The sequence below is a fragment of the Petaurus breviceps genome, unplaced genomic scaffold (genome assembly GCF_028583685.1).
Source record: "Petaurus breviceps papuanus isolate PSGF00001 unplaced genomic scaffold, PetGlider_PUasm1.0 79, whole genome shotgun sequence".
NCBI lineage: Eukaryota > Metazoa > Chordata > Mammalia > Diprotodontia > Petauridae > Petaurus > Petaurus breviceps.
The window spans coordinates 23,539,836-23,558,723 of NW_027186523.1; the positions used below are offsets into that span (position 1 = coordinate 23,539,836).

Sequence of the window (18,888 nt, forward strand, 5' to 3'; positions counted from 1 at the left end):
TTAAGCATAGAGAAGGGATAAACTGAGAAAGTAGAAAAACAGCTTTCCCTTTTAATAACAGTTGTTATAGCTAGTACTTATATAGCACTTTAAATTTTGCAGAATGCTGTACATCAGTTATCTCATTTGATCTTCGTAACAATATGGGGGAAGGAGGTTCTTTTATTATACCTGTTTTACAAGTAAGGAAAGCAGGGCCAAGAGGGGTTAGTGACGTAGCCAGGTTCATGTGAGCAAGTCAGTGAACAGAATTTAAATTTAGGCAGATATTTCTGATTCTATGCCTCTCAGAGTATCCACTTTCACAGTCTTGGCTGTGACCTGACACTACAGAAGAGGATATTTTCTATCATGCTAAGAGCAAATATTTGAATTGTCTATTTGATCTGAATTTTATTATTCCAGTTAACATTCCATAAGGAATATGCCATATAATAAAAAAGTGTTCAATTTGGAGTCGGCAGACCTATGTTTAAATCCTGGTTCTTCCACTTAATATCTGTGTGACCATGGGCAATTAACTAAATGTCCCTGAACCTCAGTTTCCTTTTGTGTAAAATAAGAAGATTGGTCAAGATGACCTCTAAGATCCCTATAAGCTATAAATTTGATTAACGTCAGGCAAAATGTCCAGTAAATGTGACTTATGCTGTTTTGTCAGCTTAAGTAATCACCACCCTCCTATTTGACAGCTTGGAAAAATCACTAACATGCTGAGGTTTCTTTGTCCTGGGGCTGGGGAAAAAAAAAAATCTTTTCTAACTTCTCTCAAAACCTACATAAGCTCTTAGGCCTCATTCCTCACCCTATTTAAATGCTGAGGTAGTATAATAGAAACAAGAAACTTTTTTTTAAAAGGTAGCTGTGGCAAAAACAACAAAGGGTTTGGCTTTAGAAACGAATTGCTTTTTGATAGCATTTCAAAAATGGCCAACCCAGATGTTTGGAGTCACTATGTTAATATGTGCCATACATTGCACACACACATATACATAACTACATATTTACACACACATGCACATACATGTATGTATACACATATATGTATGTGTGTATATGTATATTCAGAACTATTTTGTAGGCACAGTTCCAGGTACCCAATCCACTAACACTAACCAGAGTTGAACACAATCACCAAGGGGGTAGAAAATAGATACCCCTCCCCTTCTTTTTCACTAGTGATTAACATACTGAACTTTACCTCATTGTATTAGCAATTCTGATGGTTTCCAGACTTAGAGAAATATGAATATAAATTTGGCTTTCAGAACAACAATTTACAGGCCTTTTCAGAATTGTTTTTCATCTGGAGTTAAATGGGCACCTCTTTGGAGAGGTCTGCCAGGAGTTGGAGTTTTGGCTGGCAAGTAGAGAAACTACCAAATGATTTTTCCATTGATTCCTTTTCAATTTTACAGTAAGGATTATAACACAGGATTCCCCCACCTTTCTCTGGTTGTAAACAAAGACCATTTTTGTTACCTTGAAATCTAAATGAACAAGTTTTGTTCTCTTCTCTTTTTTTTTTTGTACACATTCGAAAAGTATTCCCAGGTATGCTGTGTATTTAAATAAATAAATTATATATATATATATATATATATATGTTGATAGATAGGTAGATTTTTTTAAATTTTTAACCTAAAGTATAGATATCTGTACCTATATCTATATCTCATCTATATCTATATCTCTTTATCAAAAGAAACTTTTACTTATCAAGTTCTTTGAATGTCAGAAACAAAACTCTTAAAATAAATGAATAAATATGGGACCTGCTTTTTTTCTTTTATATTTATCATAAATATCCTGGTTGTGTTTCAGAGCTCTGGGATTTAAATAGGACATCAATCTTTCATAGTCCCTTTGGATTTCTCGACCTCCATGTGATGTTGCTGGATGAGTATCAAGAACGACTGTTTGTGGGAGGCAGGGATCTGATGTATTCCCTCAACCTGGATGGAGTCAGTGAAGGCTATAGAGAGGTATGGCAATATCAAGCTCTATTTTTAGAAAAAAAATGCATGAGTTTATTTTGTATTCTATCCAGGTAGCTAGATGTTACAGGGTATAGAATGCTGGAATTGGAACCAGGAAGAGCTGAGTTCGCATCTAGCCTCAGACACTTACTAGCTATGTGACCCTGAGCAAGTCATTTAACCTGTTTGCCTCAGTTTCCTCTTCTGTAAAATAAGAATAATAACACCTGCCTTCCAGTGTTGTTATAAGGATCAAATGAGATGTTTGTTTTTTAATAGATAAATAGCATTTTATTTCTTCCAATTACATATAGAGATAGCTTTCCACTTTCATTTTTATAAGATTGTGAGGTCCAAATTTTTCTCCCTTCCCCTTCCCTAAGACAGCAAGCATTTTGATATAGGTTCACTCATATTAAACACATTTCCACATTAGTCATGTTGTGAAAGAAAAAAAAGAACAAAAATGAAAAACCATGAGAAAGAAAAAGAAAAAAAAAACAATGAAAACAGTATATTTCAATCTGCATTCAGACTCCATAGTTCTTTCTGTGCATATAGATAGCATTTTCTGTCATTTGCCTATTAGGATTGTCTTGGATCATTGTATTTCTGAGAAGAGCTAAGTCATTCATAGTTGATCATGGCACAGTGTTATTGTTACTGGGTACAATGTTCTCCTGGTTCCTCTCACTTCACTCAGCATCAGTTCATTTATGTCTTTCCGTGTTTTTCTGAAATCTACCAGTTCAACATTTCTTATAGCGCAATAGTATTCCATTATATTCATATACCACAACACGTTCAGCCTTTCCCCTATTGATGGCCATCCCCTCAATTTTCAGTTCTTGACCAACATGAGAAGAGCTACTATAGGGGCAGCTAGGTGGTGCAGTGAATAGAGCCCTGGAGTCAGGAGGACCTGAGTTCAAATTCAGTCTCAGACACCTCACATACTTGGGCAAGTCACTTACCTCCAATCGCCTTGCCTTCCCCCCTTCAAAAAAAAATAGCTGCTATAAATATGTTTTTACTTATCAGTCCTTTTCCCTTTTTATGATCCAAATGAGATATTTCTGAAGCACTTTGTAAACCTTAAAGCACTATATTCATGCTTGCTTATTCTTTTGACATCTTTGTACTATTTAGTAAATAATTATTTTATGAAATAAGCTGTTAACCAACAATAATCAACATTTAAGATGATGTTGGAAAACATCTCAAATGCATTTTCAGCAAATCCTCCTCCCATCTGTATCCCCAGCAGGCTTCTAACTCCTGCACTTGGCATTTTCTTTGTATGACATCCTTCCTTATAACCACACCCTCTGTCCTGAGACCTATGTGTACAACATCTTGAATTACTATCAGCCTCCCTGGATTTTTTCAGTGTAAATATCTGGTTTAATGACATCTTAAGAAATGTGGACATGTGACTTCAGCATTAATCTTCTAGCAATGCTTGACTTACATTACTTAGACTTTGTATGAACTTGGAAGATTTGAATCCTAAAATTAAAATTGGTAAAGGACTCAGGGAACTGACATAACAAAATACAGCAATTTTATGAGAAAGTTTGTTGACAATAAGGAAAATGTAATTTAAAAAAATCATTTATTTAAACTTTAATTTATGAACTAAAATAAGCATTCACATAATATAACATATTAAAAATGATTGTACTTAAAACTACAAATCTATTATATGCAACTTGCTATTCCTTTTAAATATATAATAAAGTTATTATGTAAATTTATTTTTTCCCTTTTTTCTTCCCTTCCCCCCACCCTGTCCTAGAGATGACGACTATTAGACACAAATCTCTGTGTGTGTGTGTGTGTGTGTGTGTGTGTGTGTGTGTGTGTGTGTGTGTGTAAAATAATTCTACATATACTTCTATTCATCAGTTCTTTCTCCAGGGGCAGATAGTGTCTTCCTTTTATATGTCCTTTGGAGTTAATTTGGGTATTTATAAGAATCAAAAATGATTTATTTGCTCAAAGTTGTTCTTAAAACAATATTGCTGTTACTGTATACATTATTCTTTTGATTTTGCCCATTTTGCTCTTCATTTCATGTAAATCTCTCCCTGTTTTTCTAAGAACATTGAGCTGATCATTTCTTATAGCATAGTAGTATTCAATCACAATCATGTACCATAACTAATAGATTATATCTACACTTACAGAGTGTAAAAGTGAGCTGAAAATCTTGAAAACTTATGCCACAGAAACACTTTCCTATACAATATGTAGATAAATTGAGACTGAAATTTTTTTTAGTTATATGTTGCATCATCATCTATAATTGTCTGCTTCCTTTTTTTTTAGCATCTCCATTCTCTCTCCCTCAGTAGCTATCCTGATTCTGGAATGGGTTAAAATTCATGTAACTTGTCCTATCTATTTGGCTGCAGACCACATGTAATATCCTGTTCAGTCATTTTTCATGAAACTAGGGTCTATCCAAAGTGTCCACGTTAATATCTTTCCTACTCCTATCTCCTTTCCCCAACTACTTTTACCTCTTGCTCTAAGAAGAATAATCATTTTAATGATACCATTGGGGGAATTAAAAAAAAAAAGTATTACAAACAGTAGACCTATGTCTCCATTTACAATCCCAGCAACTCATTGGACCAAAACCATTTTCTTGAACTTACTCCTTTATGCATATTGTATCTTCCTATTAAAATGTAAACTCCTTGAATTTTGAAGTGGAACTGCTTTATTTTTATATTTTTGTCCTAGCACCTAGCAAAATGCCTCTTGTATAGTCAACACTTTTTTTTTTAATTTCATGAATTGACTTCTTCCCTCAAACATGCTCAGATCTCTTCTATTGTTAAAGGAAAAAAAATTCCCACTCTTAGAAACTTGCTACTCATTATAAGTTAAAATACAGACTGTTCTTTTCCCCATCAAGTAGCTTGAGTGTTCTATGGATATGTACGGCTTGCATCTCTCCCTATCCATTCCCTTTTTAGTCTCTGCAATCATGTTTCTACCTCCACTTTCTCAAATGAAACTGCTTTCTTAAAGATATTTATAAATTTCTTCTAACCTAATTCAATTGCTTTTTCAATTGATCTCTCTGAGGTATTGAATACTGTTGACCTGCTATCCTTGAAATTACTTCTCTCTCTCTCTCTCTCTCTCTCTCTCTCTCTCTCTCTCTCTCTCTCCATTCCCTTTCTCTCTCCCTCTCCTTTTCTCTCTACCTTTCTCCCCCAACCCTTCCCCCCTCCACTTTCCTTCTTCCCTCTCCCTCTTCTGCTCTTTTCAGATTGCCTCCTTTCTCTGTGATTTATTTTTTCAGAAATCTTCTTACTCTACCCTCAATTGTGAATCTTTCCAAGAACTCTCCTTCATTCCTCTGCTTGTCACTTTTTACTCTGAGACCTTTGGTGAATTTATCCACTATTATGGTTTCAGCCATTCCCTTCTATAGTAATCCCATATCAACATTTCCAGCCTGAACTCTTACCTCTGTCCTATCACATATTTTTAAATCATCTTCTATATATCCCAGTTTGAATGTTTATTGCTACTACAAACTAATAAACATGTTTAAAATAGAACTCTTGGTAACTCCACACTGGCACCCCTTTCCAACTATTATAATTTATGTTACTGATATAATAATTCCTCTAGAATCATTGCATCTCTGAATTAGAAGAAACATCAGAAGCCATCTAGTTCAACCTAACCATGAATTCTCTCTGCAACATCCTTGATAGTCATCAAGGATTTCCATAAAGACCTCTAATCAGGGAAACACATTACCTCCTGTCAAAACCCCTCACTTCCCCCCACAACTAGAATGTAGACTCTTTTGGGGCATGGATTGTGCCATTTTTAAACCATTGCATCTCCCATATATATCATAGAGTCTTACATATATTGGGTGCTGAATGGAATTGAAAAGCATTGTATGATGTTGAGAGAATTTAATTTGTTTGCTTAAAAAGAAAATTTTGACATGTATCAAATGTTCTACTTCTTGATAACTGGACTCATTTCCAGCAATACAACCAGTGATTTCTAGTTGAGTCCTTTTCTTCCTTGTGTAAATTAGGAAGCTCATGAGAGTTTGTATTTTTATCTTTACTTAGATGACAATAAACTTGACATCTGTAAATAGTTTTCTTGCAAAATTATCCAAGTTCCCAGAGTATAATGTGAGAATTCTCTGAACTATAGATATAATTGCTTCAGAAGAATATACATGTAATTGTCCTTCAACTTCATTACTTAAATGGACCTGGTGATTAATAGAAATATTCTTTTAATTTGTACAAATAGCATCTCATTGGTACCTCATCTTGTATGATCCTTATTTATAGTCTCTCATGGAACCTCCTGAGAATGTATATCCATTGTGCTAAAATCCCTCCTGTAGGTCTTTTAATAGTGTTTTGGGTATCAATATAGCACTTGGGTTTCCTTCACTCTTTACCATATTCCTTACCTGCCATTGTTCAAACCCCTTTCTTTTAATAATTAATCATAACTTTCAAGTTTCAATCAAAATATTTGAAAGTTGTTGTGAGTAGAAAACATTTTTCCATATGTTTTTATTATAATTGTTTTTATACCTTTCATAATTTCAGAAAAGTTTCCACAAAGGGTTATTAAATTGTACTAAGTTAATGGAGCAAGATCAGATTCTCTAAAAGGTCAACAGGTTCCCAACTGGGGAGGTGGGGGTTTCTTTACACTCTTTAAGCAAATTCCTTTCTGTTTCATAACTAGGAGAATTTGTCTTGGTTTTAAATCTGAACAACATGAAGTTAATCTATGTACATGCATAAAATTAATTAGTTATAAGTGTTTATACAGTGAATTGAGTGATTTATAGAAAATGTAAGTAAATTGAGCATGGTAAGAATACTCTTGAGAAAAGTTGCAAAATCACTTGAATGGCTTTGAAATATATTTAGATTTCAAAGGGTATATATGATTGAAAAATGAAGTATGCCTAACTCACCTAGTGATTGTTTTAAAGGTTTTCTATTATGGACTTTTACTCTGTTGTGAGAAATGTATATCCTTCAACTAATCCTTAAAACAAAACAAAAATTAAATAGAACACCATCCTTGGTTTTCAATATATTTAAAGAATGGAATATGACTCTGCTTATTGAATTGAGGGTTTTACTTTTTTTCTCAAAATAATTGCATAAATTAGTGACCATTAAGTGACCTAGTAGGGTCACTTACTAAAAAGGATTGTATATATATATATATGTGTGTGTGTGTGTGTGTGTGTGTGTGTGTGTGTGTGTATGGTAGCTGAACCTGTAATGTCATCAGGCTATGGAATGCCCACTGCGAAAACCCTTCCATTGATGAAGACTGGCAAATGACCTTTAATTAATACCCATAAAACATATCCTGTGGCACTAAGATATAAAGTACCTTGCTCATGACAATAATAACTCCTAGGATGTGTCAGAAGCAAGATCTGAAATCAGATCTTCCTAATTTTAAGACTGGCTCCCTACCCACTACACTACACTACTTTGACTCTCAAAAATAGTTGTTGTTTTAAGTACTCAGATTACATGAGGATACAGTCCCTACTTCTGTGCCTTCTCACAGCTTCACCCATTCATGGATTTCATTCCCTATTTATTTCTACCTCATAGAATATATTCCCTTTCTTCAGAGCTTGGCTTGTGCTATCTCCTACTGGAAATTTGTCCTGATTTCCCCGATTGCTTTTAGTGCTTACCCAAGAAATGACTTTATTTATAATTTTATTTAATTTTATATGTATATGTATATGTGTGTGTGTGTGTGTGTGTGTGTATGTTGTTCCCTCCCCAAAAGAATGTAAGTTTTTGAGGGCAGAGACTGTTCAGTTCTTGTCTTTGTATTTTCAAGACCTAGTACAATACCTGACACATAGAAGGCAATTAGTAAATGATTTTTAAATTGAATTGAGTTGAATAAGATTAGCACAGTGACATATCAGATCCTGAGTGAAATCTTTTTTTGCGGGAGACGGGGGAAGTCAGGGCAATTGGGGTTAAGTGATTTGCCCAAGATCACACAGCTAGTAAGTGTGTCAAGTGTCTGAGGCCGGATTTGAACTCACGTCCTCCTGGTTCCAGGGACAGTGCTCTATTCACTGCACCACCTAGCTGCCTCCTGATTTAAATATTTTCCTGAAATCTTTGATAGCTATTTTTTTCTAGATTGTTTTTATCATCTGCTTTTATACAGCTTCCCTTTTCCCTCATACCCATGTCTTCTTCAGTTTTATTATGGAAGGCAATGGATATAGTGGATTTTGTTTTTGTTTTTATTCTTATTTCTTTCTATGAATAATAACATTTTAATGTTCCCTCCCAAATTATAGAGGCAAAAAGATAAAAAAAAACATTCGCTTTCATAATATAATGAAATAGCTGGAGAAATTCCTCCAACAAGATAGGATCTTTCCCTGTGGAAGATTTTACGGACGTGGTCAAGAATCACATAGAAGGAGAAGACATGAATAAGTTTTGATTGAGTAGAGTACCCGTGTTGGGAGATCAGTAGTATCCACTAAAGAACTGAAATATAAATACAAAAGAACACGTGGTATGTCTAGGACCAGTGTTTTCTGGACACAGGGTCTCCCACCTCCCTTCCCACACGACCTTACTGGCCTCTGCCTCAGTGACGCAGATTCCAGGACTGGGACTAGAAATGATCCCAGCCTTGTGTACTCAGGGTCTCTCACATTCAGTGGATCCTGAGAACATGGAAGTGGCCATACTAGATGCCTTTCCAGATGGAGGGCAGGAGGCACATCCAAAGAAGTTAGTGCCTCTGAATCCTTGCTCTATGTCCTTTCTGTGTCTAAACAAAGTAAACCTACTTTGTTCAATGATGCACATAATATCATCTCAGTCTAAACCATAGGTAAATTTGGAGTTAGAGACACATTTACAACATGATATAATACAATTATCACTAGACATAGAATCAAAAGATATGAATTCCCAATCCAACTCATCTGTTTCCTAGCTTTGGCGTGTTGAGCATTATCTGCTTAGCCTGTTTCCTCATCTGTAAAATGGGGACAATGACACTTGAATCTGTCTCATAAAGTTATTGTATAGAATGTGTTAAAAAAAATTGTAAAGGCCTCTATAATGTACTTTCTCTATGAACCAAGACTAATCTTGATTCCTTCTATAGTAGAGTCTATTTCTAGAGTGAGACTAAGGGCTACACCAGGTCCATCTTTGAGGATGGAAAAGGAATAGCCAATATTCATCTTCTTTTCCATAGTTCCTAACTATAAAACTTCCTGTCACACCTACTTTCCAGGAGGTGCCTGGTTATAGCACCCAGATTTTATTTCTTGGAAACAGGATAGCCCCACTCAAATTTCATCCACTCTGGGAATTCCTTTTTAGTGTTGGAGAGTGGCTTATAAAAATAGATTTGTAAAATGTTCACAGTATATCTGAAAATTCAATGAAGCCATAATATGGGGGGTTCAGCTTAACCATATGGCACTGATGGCAACATTTTTTTTTTAAAGAGACATACTTCTTGTTTTGTTTTGCTTTTTTTGGAGAGGGAAGGCAGGGTAATTGGGGTTAAGTGATTTGCTTGAGGTCACACAGCCAGTAAGTGTTAAGTATCTGAGTCTGGATTTGAACCCAGGTTCTCCTGACTCCAGGTCCGTACTCTATTCACTGTGTCACCTAGCTACCCCGACATACTTCTTAATAATAATTGATTGTAGTTACAAAACCCCTTTGATCCTCACAGCAACCTGGGAAGTAGGCACTGTAAGTATTAATTTGTTGTTGTTGCTGTTCAGTCATTTTTAGTTTTGTCTGACTCTTTGTGATCCCATTGGAGGTTTTCTTGGCAAAGATTCTGGAATGATTTGCCATTTCCTTCTCCAGCTCATTTTACAGATGAGGAACCTGAGACAAACAGGGGTAACTTACCCAGGAGCACAGAACTCATAAGTGTTTGAAGTTGGGTTTGAACTCAAGAAGAGGATTCTTTGTGACTTCAGGCCCAGCAACCACTGGACAACTGACCTGCCTATGAGTATTAATACAGATGAGGAAACTGAGGTTCTGAGAGCTTAAAAGACTAGCCCAATTGCACAGTTAAAAAGTCTTTATTTGTAGTTAAACCCATAATATTTTTAAAATTCTGAATCTAATTTTCATTTTATTACATCACATTCTAAAGACATCTCCTCAAAGAGAACACTAGAATTATCCATATGAAGAATATCTATTTGCAAATGAGTGAAGAACGTCACCAATTATAAACAAGTTAGATGCTTTTCTAGATGCATTTCAAGTTGTTTTCCAGAATACTTGTGACAACTCCTAAGCTGTACCACTCTTATTTTAGTTTTCAGGGTGTGAGGTGAATCTTCAGAACTGTTTTCTTTTGCTTTTCTTTTGTTACTGAATTAGGGTCTGTTTTCATATGGTCACTGACAGTTTGTAATTAATCTTTGGACAACTGGAAAAAGGTTGCATTTTAATGCACAAATGTCAAGCAGTCTAGGATCCTTTCTCAATCAAAAATCATTTTAGGGAAGAGGAACCATTTTATTGTAATATTTTAAGTACAAATATCTGTATCATATCATATCTACTTTCTATATTTTCTCATACCAATATAAATTTGTGTATATAAAATATTTGAAGATATACCAGATTCACTGTTGCTTCTGTGACTTGCTAATTAGAGAAAACAAGTCTACCAGTAATATGTGTATATGGAGGGGTGGTGTATATACAAATACACACACACACACACACACACACACTAGAAAACTGGAGAAGGAGGAAAATATTTTAGGTTTCAGAAGTGTAGTGATGATTTAGCAAATGAAGCTGGGGAAGAGAAATCATACAAATGGGAACATAACAAAGAGATAGAAAGAGGATTGTGGAAGCCAAGTGACAAGAAAGAATCCAGGAGGAAGGGGAGCAAAAGCTAGAGATGTTAAGAAGGAGAAGTTCTGGGAAAAGATAGATAGTTAAGAAGCATTGCCAAATTTGAGATCAGTTTCAGTTGGGTGACAAAATGGGAAGCTGGAAAGCAAAGGAGCTAGAAGTTAGTGGAAAGGGGACAAATTGAAGGCAATAAGGATATACAAGTTTTTTTGTTTTTCCTGAGGAGTTTACTATGAATCAGAGGGAAGATAAGTTATTGGTGGGAGAAAACAGCATGGTCAAGTGAGATTTGCTTAAGAAGTAGGAGGACCTGGGCATCTTTGAATCCAGCAGAAAAGAAGCTTACAGGGACGGAGAGAGGGAGAAGGAAAATGAGAGAGAAGATAGAGACAGAGAGAGTCAGACAGAAACAGAGAGATAGCATATAAAAACATGAATGAATAAATGAAAGGACTAGAGGAGATCAAGTGCACAAGACTTTAACTTTCATTAGGAGATGAGAAGCCTTTTCATCAGAATAGAGCAAAGGAGAAAAGAATTGTAGTTGATTTATAAGATTTTCAAGTATGGAGTAAGTGGCAATAAGCACAAAGGATAGATTCTAGTTTATTTGTCTTTTTGTTTTGAGTAAATTAAAGGAGAGATTATCAAGTAGAGATTTATAATCCCTTTAGAAAATGTTCTGGGTTTTTAAATATAATTTAAATATTGTGCATAAGTCTGTTCTTATTATGTTAGTCCTCCCCTATCTGTGGGGATGTTTTCCAAGAGAACCAGTGGAGGCCTGAAGCTAAGGATAGGATAGAACCCTGTGTAAGGATAGGACAGTCAGTTCTTATTTTATGTAACTTCATATTCCGCAAATTTGACTTTACATAAAAAATTCCAAAGGAAATTTGCATTAAAAAAGCCATTTTAACTTTACTGCACAGTACTGTATGTTCTTTCTCAGCTCCTGCCCTCCCTCTCATACTCCCCAGTCTCCCTCCCCAGCCCCACCCCTACAAAAAAACAACAAAAAAGCCTGAAAACCTCTTGAAGTAAAAGCAGAAAGATGGATACAGAGAAAGACTGCTACCACCTCAGAATCTGAGGCTTGGTTTGAGACCAGCTGCACGAAGAAAGGAGACCTTTGCCTTGCTCTCCCTCCTGTTCTGTGCCTGCCCTTCTTGGGTACCTCCTGTCAGTCCCCAGTCCCCCATGTATCCTTGAACTGTGGGTTAGCCTCCTCCATTCATGAGTGCTTGACCCCCTTCCTGCCTCCCTAATTTCCCTGGAATTAGAGGAAACCACAGGAAAGCAAAACCTCAGATAAAGAGGGGACATACTTTCCTAGATAAATTATATTTTGTGTATTACCTTTCCAGACTCTTCTTGTTTTTTTCCTTGCCAGGAGGAATAAAAAGGGAGGAGTAGAGTACTAGAAAGAAGAAAAACTACTTGTTGACCTTACCTTTGTTTCGTTTTTGATACATTTAAAATTCGGTGGAATTATATAGTGATCTTCAATTCATTTCCTTCTTTTTTTCTTTCCTCTACTTCACACTTATTGGTATAAAAGATCAGAGATGATATTCCAGGTAGGAATCCAAACAACATTCCACTGTACCTTTGGGAAAAGACCTATTTTAAAGCTAAACTAACTGGATTAATGTGGTGAAATGTACTTCAGAAAATGATTCCACACTTGCAAATCTAGTGGAATGCTTAGACCAGGAGTTCTTAACCTGAGGTCCACTGGGTTAGATGACCTCTTGGATCCCTTCTGGATCAAGATCTAGAATCCCATTTTGATTGCTTCATTTAAGAAGATATAAGAAGGCAGACACTGAGCTTCAGGAACATGCTTCCCAAATCCTCAGGTATATTCATATATCTTGGCCATACCTTCTTGCACAACCTTGGTGCCAAGAATGACATTGCCCTCTTAACTACTTTTCCAGTCAAATACACTCTTAAATGCTCGATCTTCCCTTCGTTGAGGAGTATGACTTCTCTTACATTGCTAGTTGTATGCTTGTCAATAATTTTTCTTTCACCAGCAACAAGCACTACACAATACTTAGTAAGGGGCCTGATCATTTGTTAAGTTGAATTGAATTGACATGTCACCATTGGGTCCTCATTTAGGGCTAAGCAAGTTGTCAGTGACATAACTTGAATTATTAGGTGCCCATACCATTTGCTCACTATTAAGGAGGTCCCTTTCCTCTACCATAAAGGGGAGTGGAGGATAGACAGTGATAATAGATATTAGTGAGAGTGATAGTTATAGACAAGTTTTGCCTGAAACCATACATATTGATTTATGGGGAGTACTTCAAGTGCCCCACCAGTAAAATGGACCTGTTTGGCACCCACAAGATCTCATAAAGTGCTGCATGATAGAACAGTCTTTTTAATGTTCTATAAAGGTCGAACCCTATGAAGTCTTTGATCCTTCCAAATATCTACATTGGACAAGGGTTGTAAAATTCTTGTTTTCCTTTTGCATTAAGAGGAAAGAGAACCCATATGTTTGTTAAAGCTTATTTGTATATTTTTAATAATAATTTTTCTATTCTTTTTCCCCCAAATTTTAATCTCTATTTCTTCCCTAAAATTCTGATACCAAAAAAGCAATCCAAATTAAAAAAAACTTATTTCTCATCTATCATGTCTATAAAGTCATACTGTTCACACTCAGATCAGGGCATATATGGTAATTGTTGAAATCTTTTGTCGACAATTTTATTTTATACTTCCCTTAATTATTCAGCTTAATGATCTTGTAAAGGTAATGCAACCCTACATATTATAGAGGTGAGATTAATTTTATGCTGAATGTGGGAGAAGGCATTAAGGATGTAATTTGCATATAGATGTCAGGTGGCAAATTACATTAATGACAGCAGTAACTATTCATATAGGTCATACATTGGGCCAATACACTTTGTGTAGTTTGTGTTGTTAAAATGTTGTTCTAGTACAAATGCTCTGGAGAATTACTCATTGAACTATAAGTCTTGCCAAAGTGCCAAAAAGACTGTAATTCTGGCACATGACCAGTTTGAAACATCATGACTACAGTCATTATAAATAAGTTTAAAAGCCTAAACACCAAGACAACGAACATGTGGCAGGTTAAAGGGTATCATTTACAACTAATTAGTACCTGACTTTTAATGTTTTGCAAACAAAGTTCATTTTATTGCCTTTAAACAATATTTGCCCACAAGGCAGGCAAGTAAAATACACATTGTGGGAGACAATACTGGATACATATGTGTCATCCATCCATGCAAAGAAACATAAACCCAATGGCCCAAGAATTAGAATTAAAATAGTAAAATTAGGAGGTATAACTTGAATAGAATTATATGGTGGAATGGCTCACTTAAAATATATTGCATTAATCTTGGCTGAAATTAAATATGCCATTTTATGAGGAAAATTATTGAAATGATCCTTTTCATTTAGGAAATAAAATCTGTTCATCGTTGTCATTTTGTTCCTGCCTGCTTATACTTCTGTTGGGTGTCATAATAACATCTTATAATAATAAGCTGTAATAATCTTAATTCTGCTCTCATTATGAGACCCAATGGGGTGCCCAGAAAATGGCTATATATATATATATATATATTTAATTTTGCTTTTATTCATTAGTCCCAGATATAGGTTATGAAAGGCATGGTTTGTTAATCAGTACAAACATGATTACAGAAATATTAAAGACAGTATCATCATGTAATAGGATATATTTGACCTTTTACTTTTTATTCCCTTTGTTGAATAGAGAATTTCGAAGTACCACCATACCCTTTTGTTACATTTTAACAATGTTTTATGTGGAACAAACAGTTTCATTTCATGAGGTTTTATTGTTATTAAACTGTGGAGCAGAACCAAAAAGGCTTATTCTGACTGCCAAAAGAAATGAGGAAAACCATCTTCCTTACTAACTTGGCAGAACATGTACACATTCTGGCTGCAAAATATACCCCTCTGTTTCCATTGTGGTCTTTTTTTAATGCCTTTTTTCACACTGGTGATGAAATGAAGGGTGCAATCTTTAGCCTTGTCGACATTTTAAAAATTCCCTCGGCCAAACCTGATATCCTTTTCATTGACAGTAAAGCCCAAGGCTTATATTGAAAATCATTGTGTCTTTTATCCCTTTGGTTACTCCAGAAGAGCTAGGAATCTCTGTGGACGATTTTCTTACCTTCATACCTTTGATAACATCATTATTTCTCTCTCCTCTCTCCCTCTGGAATCCTTTCTGTCATATATTCTCTGGAACATAACAGACAAGTAATCCTTTCTCTTCTCTCAACTCAAAGCATACTTATTATCTAGAAGATAGGAACATTGGGCATATAGAAGCATAAACACATAGGAACATCATTTCAGATTTAGAGGATAGCTCAGGGGATATTTAGTTCAACACCTTCATTTTGCTTAAAAAAATTTGGAGCTTATAATAGAATTATAGGAACATAAGATTTAGAATTGGAATAAACATTAGAAATCTTCCAGTTAGCTTAACACCATCACATTACAGATGAGAGAACTGAGTTCTATAAAGTTTGAGGGACTTGTTGTAGCAGCAAGCATCCCAGCATCCTTAGGGTGGCTGCCACCACAGGTTCTTAGATCTGCTTTGATAAAGGAAAGCAACTCAAAATGGGTTAACAAGCTTACTTTAATCAGTCAAACATATATCCTTTACCTAGTTCAGGGGAAAAAGGTCAGCACCCCGAACTTCAGAATATACAGACAGAATTATTAAGACAGAGAAACAGATCAAGTAGACAGTTTCCAAACTGTCCAACCATTACATCCATACCAAATCAACATCTGGGTTTCAACATTTGGGTTTTTCAAAGCTGGGGGTCTCTCAATAACGGCTTCCCAGAGTTTCATCTGATCAAATCACAGAACACTTCTCCAAGTGAGCCCCAAAACAAAGCCTCAAATCAGGGTTTATATGGCCTTCTCCTGGCTCAGAGAATGTAACAACCTTCTAGACCCACTGGCCAATCAAGAAGTATCTACTGAAAAACAAGCCTCCCATCCCAGGCTCCAGGTGCACTTTAGCCTAGGGACAGGGAGGATCTTAAATTCTACATTCCCATTACACTTGTGTATCTAAAAAGTGTCATTTGAACCCATATGACTTTAAAATCAACACTTTCCTTGATAGCAAACTACCTAATTTTTTGCTGTGTGTTCCTTGCTGTCTTTAATATGTGCATACTCCTTACACATAGAAGTAAGTGCTCAATAAAGTTTTGTTGATTGGCATTTTTCTTAAGGGCAACCATTGATGGTGGTTTAGTTAAGAGCTGCATGTGGAATCTTAAGATCTTAGGTTTGGGAGTGACTAGGCCACACAGTGAATAGAGCACTGGCCCTGGAGTCAGGAAGATCTCAGTTCAAATCTGGCCTCAGACACTTAACACTTACTAGCTGTGTGGCCTTGGGCAAGTCACTTAACCCCAATTGCCCTGCCCTAACCCCTCCAAAAAAAAAAATCTTAGGTTTGTCAGTTCTAATAAGATCCAAGGCATACTAGTTTTCATAAGAAAATAGCTTATCTAATTTTTGAACATCTGCCTGGAATAATCATTATGAAATAATGATTTGCTGAAGTTCGAGATGCACTAAAGTTGTTTAAATGACATCAGTTGAAAAATGAAAACCTCAGTCATCTTGGCTGATATTTTCAGAGTTGCATGAATTTACTTTTGGCTTCACGAAGAGGCAGCCTGGAAAGCCAAAAATTTGGACAATTAAAAGAATGAGGGAATGAGCAAAGATTCTAACATCAGGAAATTTAGACTGAGCAGAATGTGTTATATATGAGTCACAAATATGGAGAATTATTTTAAATAAGAGTCTAGAAGGAGGGAAACAGGTATTATCCATGAACCAGTCTAAGTAAAGAAAATCTTACTGGCAAAGAGTTGATCACTAAGTGATGATTTTTTTTCTTTTGGTCCACAGTAATGCAAAAAGATCATTTACTAATATATGGTGGATTTATAATTTGAATCAGTGGCACAGGGTATTCTTACCAGTAAAATCATGGGTCCTTTTAAATGCTGACATTTGTGCTCTATTTCAACCTGACTTGAGCTTGGTATGTTTAGAGCTTTTCCGTTTTTGAGCAGTAGTTAGCCAATCTAATCAATTATTTACTTCCTCCCCTCCCAAATCATTCAAATCTCATGTTTCCTAGAGTGTATGTATGTGTGTATATATATATATATATATATATATATGTATCTATAGCTTTATAATCATGAAATTGGATATGTGTATATGTATATATACATATATGTGTGTATGTGTATCACCCATTGTATAATAAAACCGAAAGAATAGGGGACGGCCAGGTGGCTCAGCGAGTAAGAGCACCAGCCCCAGCCCAGGGATGACCAGGGATCAAATCCGGGCTCAGATACTTAGCACCACACCTAGAAATTACTGGCTGTGTAACCTTGAGCAAGTTACTTAACTCCATTTGCTTAAAAAAAAAACCCAAAACAAAAATAATATAGAGAAATAAATAAATTCAATAAAACAAGGACTTCATTGCCTGTTCAGGTTCAATATATTAATAGAAATGGCCGCCCCCTCCTCCCCTTCTCCCCTCTCCCTCTCCCACTGCTCACCCTTCCCCTTTCCCCCTTCCTTTTCCCCTTTCCCTTCCCCCTCACCCTCCCCATCCTTTCTCCTTCCTCCCTTCCCGGCCTAGAGGATGCCCTGGTGGAGACGGCCTAGGAGGCTATGGAGCCCGCGGAGGCGGACCTCACGGGGCTGTGCCAGGACATGTTCTCCAAAATGGCCACGTACCTGACGGGCGAGCCGACAGCCACTAGTGAAGATTACAAACTTCTAGAAAATATGAACAAACTGACTAGCTTGAAGTATCTAGAAATGAAAGATATTGCAGTAAACATAAGTAGAAAGCTAAAGGACTTAAACCAGAAGTATGCCGCCCTTCAGCCTTACCTGGATCAGATCACTTTGACTGAGGAGCAAGTGGCCGCTCTCTAGCAGGCAACTTACAAGCTGGATGCATATGCAGAGAAACTAGAAGCTAAGTACAAGAAGGCAGAGAGGCGATGAAAGAATTCTTTATCACAAAGACTGAAACTACAAGAATGTTTTATAAGAAATATGTGGGATGAGACTTTATCGATAGGTTTCAGTTCCCAAAAGGAAGCGGTGCTGCTGATCCAAGGAGAGGAGAGTCCCAGCTCCCACCTCTGGCTGGATGTGTAGCTCTGGCCACCCCGGCTGTTTGCCTCCACCTGTACCCCTGGAACCTCATCTTAGCGTGTGCTTCCTTGTGTGCCCTGGACCAAGGCTCAGAAATCAGCATCAACTCCGTCTGGAGCAGACACAGAGGAGAGCCTCTCCTCCCTGGCTCCTCCCTTGCCCCCCATTCCCTCATAACCTGTTCTTCAGCTTAAGTAATAAATGCCAATATATGAAATATCTATCTATATCTATCTATCTATCTATCTATCTATCTATCTATCTATCTATCTATCTATCTATCTATCTATCTATCTATCTATCTATCTATCTATCTAAAAGCAAAATTTAGGGCAAATAATCCCTTGTTGAAAAGACCTTAGAGTTCTTCTAGGTCAATCTTAGTGTTTGACAGATTAGGAAATAGAAGCACCAGAAAATTAAGTGATTACAATTTAGTCCTGCTTCTTACTCCAGGGTTCTTGCCCATCACTATATCCATGGCATGGATAAATTTCCAATCTGACATCTGAGCCAATTCCAATAATACATTGCTTGGGGCTTGACCTGATTCAGGCTGATCTCCTGAGAGTTAATGTTTGATAATGGAACAAAATGAGAATTTGTAGGTCATTCAACAGGTAAGGAAAGAATATTTACTTTGCTGTAACAGTACAAGCAGCCTTTATAACTGAACCTTACCTGAGCTGCCTATCACGGCT

At 36.3% G+C, this 18,888-nt stretch overlaps 1 protein-coding gene across 1 annotated transcript in view; it reads left to right on the top strand.

Annotated features, from left to right (window-relative positions):
• Nucleotides 1–18,888, top strand: part of LOC138175716 (semaphorin-3E-like) — a 347,967-nt gene that overhangs the window by 207,712 nt on the left and 121,367 nt on the right. The window contains exon 2 of the mRNA XM_069106214.1: nucleotides 1,825–1,985. Coding sequence (XP_068962315.1) covers nucleotides 1,825–1,985 — 161 coding nt within the window. The remainder of the gene's footprint in view (nucleotides 1–1,824; nucleotides 1,986–18,888) is intronic.